At 40.1% G+C, this 13,068-nt stretch overlaps 1 protein-coding gene across 21 annotated transcripts in view; it reads left to right on the top strand.

The window, feature by feature from the left end:
- The window catches only part of TCF4 (transcription factor 4), a 361,587-nt gene that overhangs the window by 117,912 nt on the left and 230,607 nt on the right, over positions 1–13,068 (top strand). For all 21 annotated transcript variants that reach the window (XM_025422190.3, XM_049112451.1, XM_025422183.3 and 18 more), the window contains 2 exons: positions 3,634–3,695; positions 6,745–6,841. In XM_025422190.3, coding sequence (XP_025277975.1) covers positions 3,634–3,695; positions 6,745–6,841 — 159 coding nt within the window. The remainder of the gene's footprint in view (positions 1–3,633; positions 3,696–6,744; positions 6,842–13,068) is intronic.

Consider the following 13,068-nt stretch of genomic DNA (forward strand, 5'->3'; position numbering starts at 1 on the left):
GGTGTGGAAGTCTGCGCAGTGCCTGCATACACCAGCAGGGAAGAAGAAATGGCCAAGGGTAGGCCACATGCAGGTTTACTAAAAAAAGGGAGTCTGGGCAAGATGCAGATGCATCTGGATGCAGATGTGATGGGGATGTGTGCCGAATGCTGCTGAAAACTGGCAACCTTGGCAAGAATTTTAAGATAGGGAGAGAGCGAGGCAAGTGGTGGTGGTGTGGGGCGTGCATCTGTCTTGCGTTCCCAGAAAGGCAGGCTGGCGGTTCTCAAACTACTGTGCGCATGCAGATGACTCGAGGACCTTGTTCAAAACACAGTTTTCATGAGAGACCCACACTCAGGTGGTCAGCCGTGGACCCAAGATGCTGATTTTGAAATGAGTATACAGGTGATTCGCATGCAGCGGGTCCTCGGATGCCCTCTGAGACGTACTGGGACGGCTGCTGAAGAAATGCTCACTAACTGGCAGGCCTGATGAAGCTCAGTGGGAGGGGACATGGAAACAAATGACTTAAAAGCGACATGTTTACATTCATTATGAGTTACAAATCTCCGTGCTCTGGCTCTGTGGCTTCTGGCTCTTGGATACGTGAGATACAGACCTGTTTTCAAAGAAAGAAGCATGATCAGAAATCGGACGGTTGTCCTCTTCGGTTCGGGAGAGCCTGCCCTTGGTCCTCATCTTTCAGATGCCCCGGGAGGCCAGGGGATGGAAAGCCTGTTAAGAAGAGATCAGGCTGCGGGAGGAAGCAGAAAGGAAGGTGGAGCAGCGTGAGGTCGGGAAACGAGAAAGATGGAAATGAGAAAGGATGGGAAAAGAGCAGTCAGATCTGATTGGTTGGGAATCTATTTGTGAAGGAACCCAGCCAGTATTTAACCTGTTTTGAAAAAGCTAGACTTCCAGCATTTTTAATTAGTGGATTGCTCGCTTTTGAAATTGCCCAGTTGGGAATACTCAAGTTTTGATGTGTTTTATCTGCCTGCTAATTAGCAGGCTGCTTGGTTGACCATCATTTTCCCTTTATTCTGTGGACAGAAGATGTTTATGAGGGTCTCCTGAAACACTCCACTCACGTCTGGGTTAAAAGGTGTAAGTCGCTGTGTATTCAGTAAGAGTTCATACTAAACTATAAATTACATCCTAGGGCAGCCCGGGTGGCTCAGCGGCTTAGCGCCTGCCTTCGGCCCAGGGTGTGATCCTGGGGTCCCGGGTTCGAGTCCCGCATCGGGCTCACTGCGCGGGGCCTGCTTCTCCCTCTGCCTGTGTCTCTGCCTCTCTCTCTCTCATGAATAAATAAATAAAGATCTTAAAAAGAAATACTAATACATCTTTCTCCTTCATCTAGCTTCTTCCGTTTTGCTTTTTTTTTTTTAATTTTTATTTATTTTTGATAGTCATACAGAGAGAGAGAGAGAGGCAGAGACATAGGCAGAGGGAGAAGCACGCTCCATGCACCGGGAGCCCGACGTGGGATTCGATCCCGGGTCTCCAGGATCTCACCCTGGGCCAAGGGCAGGCGCTAAACCACTGTGCCACCCAGGGATCCCCCCGTTTTGCTCTTTAATGTGGTTTTCCCCTCAGCACTGGGCTTCTCAATCTAGACACAACTGAGACTTGGGGACAGAGCTTAGCGTGTGTGTCGTGAGGGGGATTCCAGCACCATGGGACGGTCAGCAGCATCCCTTGGCCTCTGCCCCCTCCTCCTGTGCCCCAGGTTGTGATGACACCAGAAATGTCTCCTGGGGGCCGAAATCACCGGTGATGGAGAACCATTCCTCTCTCCTCCTTGTCTCTGCCCACTCTTTTGTGTTTAAAATTTTCCCTGAAGATTAGAACCATAAAATGGGTCCAGACAACCTGAACTCTTAATGGGATATAGCGATTCAACTCTGTTCCTTCATTACTTGTTGGTCAAATGTAAGGGGTGGGGGGGAAAGAGGGGAAAAAATCTCTCAAATTAATCCGGGCTGGCTGTTTCAGGTGAAAAGGAAGTCAAGGCCTGCCAGACTTCTGAAGATCCACAGCGGTTGAGAGATTTTTGGCATTTATGCTTTCTGTTGCTGAAAATATTTGATTTGGGGGTAAGGATGAGGAGAACCATGTAGGCTGGCTAAACTCCCCGATCCAGAGGGTTCTAAGTCCCCTCTTCAAGTATTTTGGCCTGGCACACCTGTAAGCCAGGAGATGGGTTGTTAAACAGCGGATTTGGGCAAACCCTGGATGCAGCAATGGAGCTTTCTTGACATCCCTTAAAGCTCGCAGTGACAGCCTTCAGCTGTCCTGGGGGGGACATTCGTTTGCAGTTGCATTAGCTTCTGAAGCACCAATAAAAGGAACAGAGATATTTGTTTAAAAAAAAGAGAAAAGATTCAAGTTTAGTGGTAATAGTTGTTTTTTGTTGTTGCTGTTCTATCTCTTAAGATATGCTAAAGTGCTGTGTACTCCACTGTACCCAAAAATAAATCCATTAATTATACCATGATTATTTCATCTGATAATAAAACAACAGTAATGAAAGGAATGACAGTGCATTAGGAGAATAAACAGTATCGCTGAAATGTTAGGAAACACAATAAATGGGATTATGTCTCCTGAACCGAAGTTTCACACCTCCTCCTCCAGTGCTGTCAGAGGAAGTTTGTGATGGCCGTCTGTTACCAACCAGGATCAAAATAAGAGAACAGGGAAACTTTTTATCCTTATAGAGTACCTCTCATCAACAATCTCGAAGCCATTTCTAAATATAGAGTGACTGATCTTTAAAGCATTTTTTTACGTTTTAAGCAATTAATATGATAACTTAGCTGTTAGACTCTCCAGCCCGATTTTCTCGCCACTTCAAACACTCAGTGGTCAGCTGTTAGGACTTTGCTGGTGCAGAGTTTAGAAGAATTTCAGCTTTCTGGTAGTCTGGGTAGGTCTCTCCATTATCACTTAATCAAGAAAAACATTGCTTTAATGACTTTGATTTTCACATCTCAGTGCCCAGATTAAGGATTGTAGCCAAGTGGTCAAGTCTATTAAAATAACTAAAATACTGAGACAATGTTGTCTTTACTTAAAACATTAAAAAAAAAAAACCCACCCAAAATTCTAATATCCTTGTATTGTACTGGTGGAGATAGAGGACTGAATCCTCTTTGTGTCGTGTGTATTTTGTTGCATGTCTGTTGTCTGGTAGAGTGAGCCTTGACTAGGGAACGAGAAGTATCCAAGAGCATTATGGCATAGATACCGCTCATGTCAGCATGAGTAGTTACCTTAACTTACTTTCTAAAACACACATTTAAGGTTGCGTTAGTGTCGTTTTAAACTCACTTTGTACAAAAGATCTTAATAAAACTTTAAGTGTAGTTTCGGGTCCATAAAAGTTGAGGCTATGAAACACTGAAGGATAGAAGTAATTTTTATGTTCATACCTCTGGTTCCTGAGGGTCCAGTTCATTTCTGCTGTGAATTTAAATGAGTTAATTTAAGTAGATGGGTCAGAAGCCACTATCATCGTGGTAGCCCCGTGCCTGATTCTTAATTAAAGGCAACAGGAGATTAATTTGAAACATTAATTTAAAAGTGCATATACAAAAAGAAAGAATTATTGCAAGAAAGCCTAAAGAACTTTTCTCTTGTCCCTAGATGTAGAAGACAGAAGTAGCTCAGGGTCCTGGGGGAACGGAGGACATCCAAGCCCGTCCAGGGTAAGTATATCTAATCTTTTTTCCCCACAACCAGACATCCCACATATGTAAATTGACAAACTGAAGGTGAGTTTTTCCCTCTCTCTCTCTCTCACACGACTGCACAGATACATATACACGCATACTAAGTTTAATGAGGATCAGCTTGTGTTTGCAATTTTTTCCCATTCTCTTATTGGATGCTGTTATTGAATTTGACACCTGTTCCACTTCTGCTAAACAGAAGAAAAATCCTATATTAAATATTTGGCCTTACTTTGCTTGTTACTGATCCAGCATTACAGAAAGTTATTTGTTGTAGATGGCACAACTTTGAAAAAAAAATCTGGGATTCCCGTAATGTGTTGGTGTATATAGACGACAGAATAATTCTGAGTACAGGGTATGAAGCTCTATCTGGTCAGTGTAATCTACATAATAAATCAAGGTTGATTTCATTTCATAAACATGCTATTAATGACTTTGGTCACCCGTTGGGTTCATTCATTTATTTGGTTTCAAATTTTTGCTATTCTTTTCTCATGGTTTTCCCTCATGCTTTAGTTGTTACTTTGGGTATAATGGAAAGACCATGGAATGGGGTAAGAGTAGGGAGGTTAGGCCACGTGCGTCTGTGTGTATGACCTTGGGCATGTCATTTCACTTCCTTGGTCCTCCTTTTTGTAATTCGTAAATCGAAGAAGTAAAGCCAGAAGCTCTTTTATGTTCCTTCCCACTTAAATATATATATGATTTTATGTATAATCTGTTTTTAATGGAATCATTTCTAGTCCCTCTAAAATCCATGTCAGCTTTTCTAATATACATATAAATACCCCAAATTAAAAATAGACTGAGAGCACATAGTCAAACAAACACGTGCCCCTCCCCCAGCCAGCTGCATAAATGAAGCATTCTGCAGGGAGGGAACATTTTACTCTAAGTATTCACATACATTTGAGGTGGGGGTGTTTCTATTTTGGCAAGGAGGCAAGGAAGGTAATCAAGCTCTCACAATGAGGACGTGTCAGCAAGCTGTGGTTGTCCGTTTCCACCTGTCCTTTGACCTTGTGGTTCTCAGTGTGGTCTCTACGCGCAGCAGGGTCTGTAAGCTTAACCAGGAGCTTTGCTGAAGCCACTGTGCCAGCTGTCGGGGCTGGTATCCTAATGCATTATATGGATGGGTTGAGGAAATCTTTCCTCCTCCTCACGTTACAGGCTGCACTTGCAGAAATAAATCCATTCCTCTTGACAGCAAGTGTAGGAGATGACACAATTTTCCCCTATTGTTTAGCTCATTCACACTTAGTGTCTTAGGACTTCTCACTTTAACACACACGCTATCTTTAATTGTTCTTTTGAGAACAAGGTCCCTTGGGACCGTCGTCCTGACTTTCATTTTTTCAGTGACTGTCCCGCCATTTTTTTCAGGGCATATTTTGGTGAATAATTTTGAGTCAGTGTTTTGTAGTTTCTATCTTCTAGATGCAGGTAGCTTGCATGTGACAGATTTCCGGGCCGAGCGTGTCTTCTCTCCTCTTAGAGTGGTGACATTATCCGCTACCTTGCAGCACTGTGCTGTGCTTTAAACTAGGTAGTGTATATGAAAGTACACTAAGATGAGGACCCTTAATAAGTAAAAATCAGCCTTATACAATGCTCCGTATAGAATAAGTGAGTGCAAAACCCATGCTAGGTATTTAAAATATGACATTTTTTAATACACTGACATATTGACAGCCTTATATTGCAGTATCATTTCAGTTAATTTTTCTAAACAAGGAAAAGTGATTAAAAACAGGATTATTTGGAACCTTAACAGGTCCAGTTATTCTCTCCCAAAGTGACGTGCGTTTGCATTTTTCATACAGCGTCCGTCTTTTTTTGTGTGGGCAGATCCTGCCCTTTGGCTAACATGCCAACTGATGCCTCTGAGTATATTTGACTTGGTCTTTATGGGCAGTGCAACCAGCTGAGCAGATCGACTTTTTTTTTTTTTCCTTTTTGGTTATTTTATGCACCTTAGTCTGAAATTTGAACCCTGTAATATAGATGATTTTTAACTTTTCCTATATGTTATCTGATTCCTCCATTAATAAGTGGGCAGTTTAAAAACATTATTTTAATTTTAAATTTCATTGAAATGATGAGATCATTGTAATCATGACAGTTTTCTGCCCAAAATTAATGTCTGCTTTAAAACTTTTTCCTGCCATACTTTTCCAAATCCAGGAGTACTAATTTATGCTAAAGTTTTGATGTTTGTTCATAGTCATGCTGTAATATTTTCATGTTCTAACGTGTTAATTACTTGCGGAATGATCCAGTTCTCTTACAACCACAATAGCAACTGTAAAAAAACATTGAAATTTCAATACCCTAAAACCAAATGTTGGTTTAAAAGGCTCTATCTTGGTCTTCTAAAAGCAATTCATTATAGGCGATGGGTCATTTTTCCCTGATAGCACAATATTGCTTTTTTCTTTTTTTAAATAATGTGGTGGGCTTGCCTGCACTTGAATGGCTCAGCCGGTTAAGCATCTGCCTTTGGCTCAGGTCATGATCTTGGAGTCCTGGGATCAAGCCCTGCATGGGGCTCCTTGCTCTGCGGGGAGCCTGCTTCTCCCTCTCCCTCTGCTGCTCCCCCTGCTTATGCTCTCTCTTTCTGTGTCAAATAAATAAATAAATAAATATATAAATAAATAAAATCTTAAAAAAAATAATGTGGGCTTACCAAAATAGTGACTTCTAATATTTATAGTGCATTTTATATATGTCAGGTGTTTTACATACATTATTTCATTTAATCATGCCAACAACTTCCTGCAGTTGATTCTATTATTATTGTTCTAAGCTTTCACAGCTACCTTGAGGAAAACTTGAACTCTGCAGACTTGTAGAGCCCTCTCTTAACCAGAGGACCTGTGAAGAGGCAGGTCCCTTATAATGAGGTTCCATGGTGGGAATGTGGACTTCAGTTTCTTTGGATCTTGGAGCTGTCAGTAGGGGGGTATTTATATGCTGATTTATTCATGCGAAATGAAAATTTATGATGTTGTTTTATTTACAGAACTATGGAGATGGGACTCCCTATGACCACATGACCAGCAGGGACCTTGGGTCACATGACAATCTCTCTCCACCTTTTGTCAATTCCAGAATACAAAGTAAGACCAATTTTAAATTAACATACACTTTTTGAATGCTGATATTTTACTATAGAAAGAGGAGAATTCAGTCCAGACAGAGGATCTGTTTTTAGGGACTTGGATATTTAGCCCGTTCACTCTAGTAATTTTAAGTTGCAGAAAAATACTGACAGTTTATGCTTGATAATTGTGCGTAAGGGACTAAGTTTTATAACCGTGTGGAATTACAGGATTTCGGTGATACCGAATCGCCATGGAAATTTTGTCTTTCTTAGGTATAAAGCTCGTATTCTAATTTCAACGATGCAATACTTGTTTTTTGAAATTTCAATGATGCAATACTTGTTTTTTGATTTAAGGTTGATAAAGTCAAAGTGGTGAATATTTAAAATGAAAATATCTTCAGGCCTGTCCATTGGCAGTGATATATAGCCTGTATCACCTATAAATTCTTACTAAAAGGGTTGTGGAACCCCTTTAATAATAGGTTTAGATGACTGAAATCAGAGTAGTGTATTCAAGTTGAATTAAAAGATCTGGTTGTGTATTTATCGAGGTGTGAGCTTTAGAGGGCTGATGGTGTAGGCAGACTGTAGCTTACTTCACTGGAAGCCAGCTACGCTTGAGGTAGCTTATGAGTTTCCAGCATGTCCTTCATACTAGCATCTTTTGAGTATTTTTCTGTTTCGTTTACTCTATAAGGATGTGTGTGTAACAGCAGTAACCTGAGCAATGAGCAATAGCAGATTGCTTTAGTTTCAAGTGAAGCAATGATCTTTGTTCTGGTAAATGTGTTTTTTTTTTTAGCATTATTAATAAGTCTCTCAAACTTGGTTGAATTCTATTGCAAATCTATCAATAAATGAAGTTGAATTTCTTGGCAGAAGGCATTGGACCATACTCCAAGAAAAACACACGGTCATAATTATATCACTCTGAAACCATAGTTGCAAATGCTTCTAAAGAATGTCCCTATTTTTAAGCCTTGGAAGCTTACTTGTAATTTAGTGTATAGATAGTCCTCGAATATCAGTCATTTTTTCAAAAGTCACCATCAAGTCCATCTAAAGGAATCTCAGGTATTTAAAACAAAGGAGACAAAGCAGAGAAATACTAGCAACTTATTTTAAGTGGATGATGTCATATGTTTGTGCCTTTATGGGTTTTTTTGTGTGTGCCTTTAAATATCATTCCAACTTTGAGAACCATGAAGTTGTGTTTGATCATAGGTTCTTATATTTGTGTTTCTCTTTAGGATGATAAATTTCATATCTATGTTTTAATTTTGCAGCTAAAGCCAGCTTCCCAGTTTTTTAAATACATGAATACATGGTATATTCTCAACTGCCCTTTGTGTCCAAATCCATATTCAGTGTCATGGTCTTTGTGGAAGTTTTCATTCTACCAAATGAAGGCATTAGACTTCCCTGGAAGTTGTTGACAGCAGTCAATACCTGCTTTCAGAATCTTTAGTTTTCATTTTAAAATCAGTTGTTGATAGGGAGTTGCAACAACTTTCCCATTTTCAGGATACACAGATAAGGAAGACTAGATACATTTGTTCACTTAGGTTTTAAAGAACGACTTTAGGCTCTTTAGCGACGATGTTAAATTCGAACACCTTGTTTCTCTAGTCACCCTGTCTCAATTTCATAAGATAGAATAAAAGATTAACTAGAAAATAATCATCTTGGAAAGTGGTACTTTGACAGCATATTAAAGGACTCCCCTAGAAGATTCTTTTTAAAAAATTTAAAAGAAGATTTTATTTATCTATTCATGAGAGACACACAGAGAGAGGCAGAGACAGAGGCAGCGGGAGAAGCAGGCTCCCTGCAGGCAGACCCAGGATCCTGGGTCTCCAGGATCACGCCCTGGGCCGAAGGCAGGCACTAAACTGCTGAGCCACCCAGGAATCCCAACCCCTAGAACATTCTTAAGCTATCCTCTGATGGGTGAAAGTAAAATAGAATAAATGAATGGCTCCTCATATTTAGAGGTCTGTGTTATGTACATGAGGAAAAAGTTTTGCTCAACAACCACTTGATAAATTAATATCACAGAAAACACCCAGCAGTGCAAGGACACTAAATATTTGTTCTTGTTCATCTGTCCTCGTGGGCCACTGTTTTACAAGCCAAATTCGTTTTCCCATCCAAATAGTATTTAAAATCTACGTGGCCTGAGAGCCTGGAGCTAGAGCAGAGAGAGCTGACTCCTTTCACTTAGTCGTTAAAGCTGAAAGTCCCTGTCAGCTGTGTTCTTTTATCCCGTCTGCCCTCCTTCCCATTAAACTCTTAAATATGGAGGCCAAGACAGTCTCCTGCATTGTGGTAGGAAATGCTACTATGTCCGGGAGGCTCCCACCCACTGTTCCCCATGAAAGGACTTCTCTGTTAGATAAGCTGTCTGGTCTGAAACATGGCTCTTTATTGTTTACAAACTGCTACATTTTCCACCTCAAGCAGATTTTTGCACAGAATGGATTTGTGCTGGGGCTAAATGGTTTATCTGACATTAACGGCGCAGTGTCAGACTGGGGTCAGGGAAGTCGCCCTCGGAGCGACAGGCCACGGCGCAGTCTGCAAAAAAAGGAGAAAGACATTTAAACAACTACGAAATACCTTGCATTTTTAGTTGGGAAAAGAATTTAAAAATATTTTTAGAGGCCTGCCCACGGATGCTGCATTAACTCTTCCCGGGCCTGTGATTTCTCTCTCACATACCAAATGGCTTCTTGATTGGCTCGACTGTCTCAGGGCTGGATTAGGGGAACAAAGATGCTCATTGATTTTTGGCCAGGCTGCTGTTTATTTAAAATAAAACCACTTTCGAGATGGGCCACGCTTGGTGTTATGCCATGCCTTCACAAAGGGAAGGTAGGTCGTTTTCGAGAAATTAAAGACAACCGATTTACAAATGGAGACGGAGATAAAAACGAGACCTGTTAGTGCAGCCAACAATTTGGCCTCACGGAATACATGGTATATTCTCAACTGCCCTTTGTGTCCAAATCCATATTCAGTGTCATGGTCTTTGTGGAAGTTTTCATTCTACCAAATGAAGGCATTAGACTTCCCTGGAAGTTGTTGACAACAGTCAATACCTGCTTTCAGAATCTTTAGTTTTCATTAAAGCTACAAAGGATTTCTTTACATGTCAAAGATTTAATTCTGCTGTGATGTCACATTAGGGTAAAAGCTATAGCATAAGAAGTAAATCAGCCACTTTATTGGACCAGATTCTCTCTTGTCAAATCAATCAAGCCTGTGACTGAATTAGGCGTCTGCTGCAGAAACAAGTGACACTAATTTTACGGGAAAGAGTTATTAACTGCAGATGACCTGATTTTTTTTTTTTTTTTTTAAGTAAACTGTTCACTTAGCGGGGTTTTATTTTGTGGCAGGGAACGAAAAAAGTAATGAACTGCTCTCTCCTTTGGGGAGTGCATTACTATTATTATTATTATTATTATTATTATTATTATAATATTTTGTTCTCTATGGCAATACTCTACTGTTTTGGAGATATGATGCAGGCATTCATTGCTAACGTTTGCTCATAAACTCTTACCACAGCAAAACCCTTTATTACAACTCTGAACTTTTTGATTTCACAGGAACGGTTTTGCATAAATGTTCCAGTTTTTGTGATATATAATACTTAGGTTTGGCGCCAAAATACCAAAACCCGATTTATTTGTGATCTCAAACTTTTGCAGAGTGGTCTGTAATTTATAAGAGTAATAGAGTACCTCCATTAATTCATTCTTTTAGAAATAAGACTGCATATCTGAATGTAATATCCTATTTTGACAGCTTGCGAATCTCTAAACTAAAAATGAACAAATGAACACAAGGGCACTCGCATGCATGCGTCGATGTGTGCACACACGCACGTGCACGCACAACACACGCCCCTTCTGTGCGCACACAAACAGGCCTCCTGGTTTATAAGGCTGCACCACTTCTCTCATTACTGTCTGTAGTTATAGTTGCCATACGAAGTTTTGGAAGTTGATATTGTGTAAATCCTTTAAAGGAAAACGTAACTAAAATAAAAAAAGCCAGCCCCTAATTAAAAGGAAAAATAACTGTGCATGACTTACTGTTTTCCTTCTCGTGGCGGGGTGGGGGGAGCCTGGAGGAGTTGAGAGCCTGTAGCACCGACTCATCTCCCTGACTGCCTGCACTGACCAATACATAGATTTTCTCTCTTTTTGAAATGTTATTTATTTATTTATTTCTATTGAGGTACAAGTGACATATGACATTATATTAGTTTCAGGTGTTCAGCAAAGTGAATCAATATTTGTGTATTCTGTTCTTACCTGACATTTTCTGAATCCTCAATCACTGCTTTCATTGCGTAGAGACGCGCAAGCCGGTTTGCATTTTTGCTTCTTTGAAATGCCATGTCCTGTTTCACGTCTGGAAAAAAACAAATCGCTTTTTCTTTGTGACTACTTATGACTATTAATGATAATAACGTACGCTCGATGTGTTGGAAACTTGTTTGCTGCAGTTTTTAAACGGCTTAATTTATAAACCTACAAACCTTTATAGGCGGTCAGTGAGTAGCTTTCGGAATATGCTGATGGGACAGAGGGGCCGTGGCTCTGAGTCTTGTGTTTTTAAGAGGATTATATGCTATGGCATAGTTTGAAAATACTGATAAGGGCTATATGCAAAGGGTATGTTTTTTTTTTTTTTTCTTTTCTTTTCTTTTTAACATTCTTGTCCTTGCTTGTTTTCTTGCAAGCATTAAACTTCTGCAGGTTAATTGTCCGAATATTTTTACAATGGGAAAACAATATATTTTCTAGCTCAAACTTTTTTGATCCGGGGAAGGATCTAAGCATGCATTTTCCTTCTATTGTTCCAGAGCCTTAATTGAAAACCAGATTGTTTGAGTGAGCAAGTTGCCGGTAGGATTATAGCCATGCATGGGTAACTGAAGGATGTGAAAAGTGATACTTCTGTACAGTTGGGTGCAGCTTAGTTCAACATCAGCTGCTGTGCTTTTTCTGTGTCCCATTGTGAATGGTTCGGCTTCCTGATTGCGGTGTTTGGTTCTAGTCCCACTGACGGCATCTACTACTAGGGCCCTAAATAATTTCCCACCATAGGGTAACTGGTCTCTAAACTAGCTCAGTGGAACATTTTACTGCAGGATTAGGTCGGGGTTTCAGGCAGAACTGAAGAAAGCTGCTGGCTTATAGGATGACCTTTGAATCTCATCTGGGTTAGCGGTTGATATTTTGATTTGGTTACTGTGGTCATATTGTGACAGCTGCTAGCTCATTATAATTCGGTTCCACTGCTCCGTTTGCCTAGCAGGAATATTTAGGTTTGTATTACTTCAAAGTGTTTATGACTACCCTGAGTTTAGCCCAGCATAAAGGTGAAGTGTTGTGAGTGTTTTCAAATCCCAGTGGCAGAGGCCAGTGGCACAGTCTTCTTGTAAAATGGCGAATGTGAGTAGATGCTAATACAGAGCGTTTTTCTTTTCATTGTAAAACTGGAAATAAACCTAAACGAAGAGCCTCTTACTAGGAACAGTGTTCTGAAAACCTTAACGTTCAACAACCACAAAGAAATACAGTTTTTTCAAAGCATGGGTAAGATTTGACTTGACCTCTTTGTCAGATGTTTTCTTTCTATGCAGGAGTTTAAATATTTGATTAAAAAAAAACCAAAACTTGTTCAACAATGGCGAATGTTTGATTTTCTGAAATGTCAGAGGTCAAATAATATTTTCGTAACTTGGTGAAAATGGAATTGTGAATGTGGTATCAGCTCCAGAAATGTTAGTTCACCGTTGAATTGTTCTGAGGTTTGATAGGGATAGGCTGCTTGTGGGTTCAGTAGTGAGGGACGGCTGTGTACTTTCAGTATCTTTTTTTTTTTTTTATGACACTTTTTTTTTTTTTTTTGCTTGAGGTTATCTTGATATCATCTGTTATCTCTTGGACCGATAATGTGGTAACAAGCAACTGCTGAGAGAAGAAACATTTAATTGTGTTATTTGTTGTTTGCTTTCTTTGTTGGGGAGTTTTGTTATTTGAAGATGTTAACTTAAAATGTCTTCCCAAAGTATTGAGAAATAAGACTATTTTAAGTGTCTTCCCAAATGATACTATCAATCCTGATTCTGAGCTAAGGCTGGGAGCCAAAGAACTGCCTCTTCTGCTCTCTGCTTTGCCACAATCGTGGGTGGCTCCTCAGGTCAGGTCTTTTCACATC

This window comes from Canis lupus, chromosome 1, assembly GCF_003254725.2.
Source record: "Canis lupus dingo isolate Sandy chromosome 1, ASM325472v2, whole genome shotgun sequence".
In the NCBI taxonomy this organism is placed as follows: domain Eukaryota; kingdom Metazoa; phylum Chordata; class Mammalia; order Carnivora; family Canidae; genus Canis; species Canis lupus.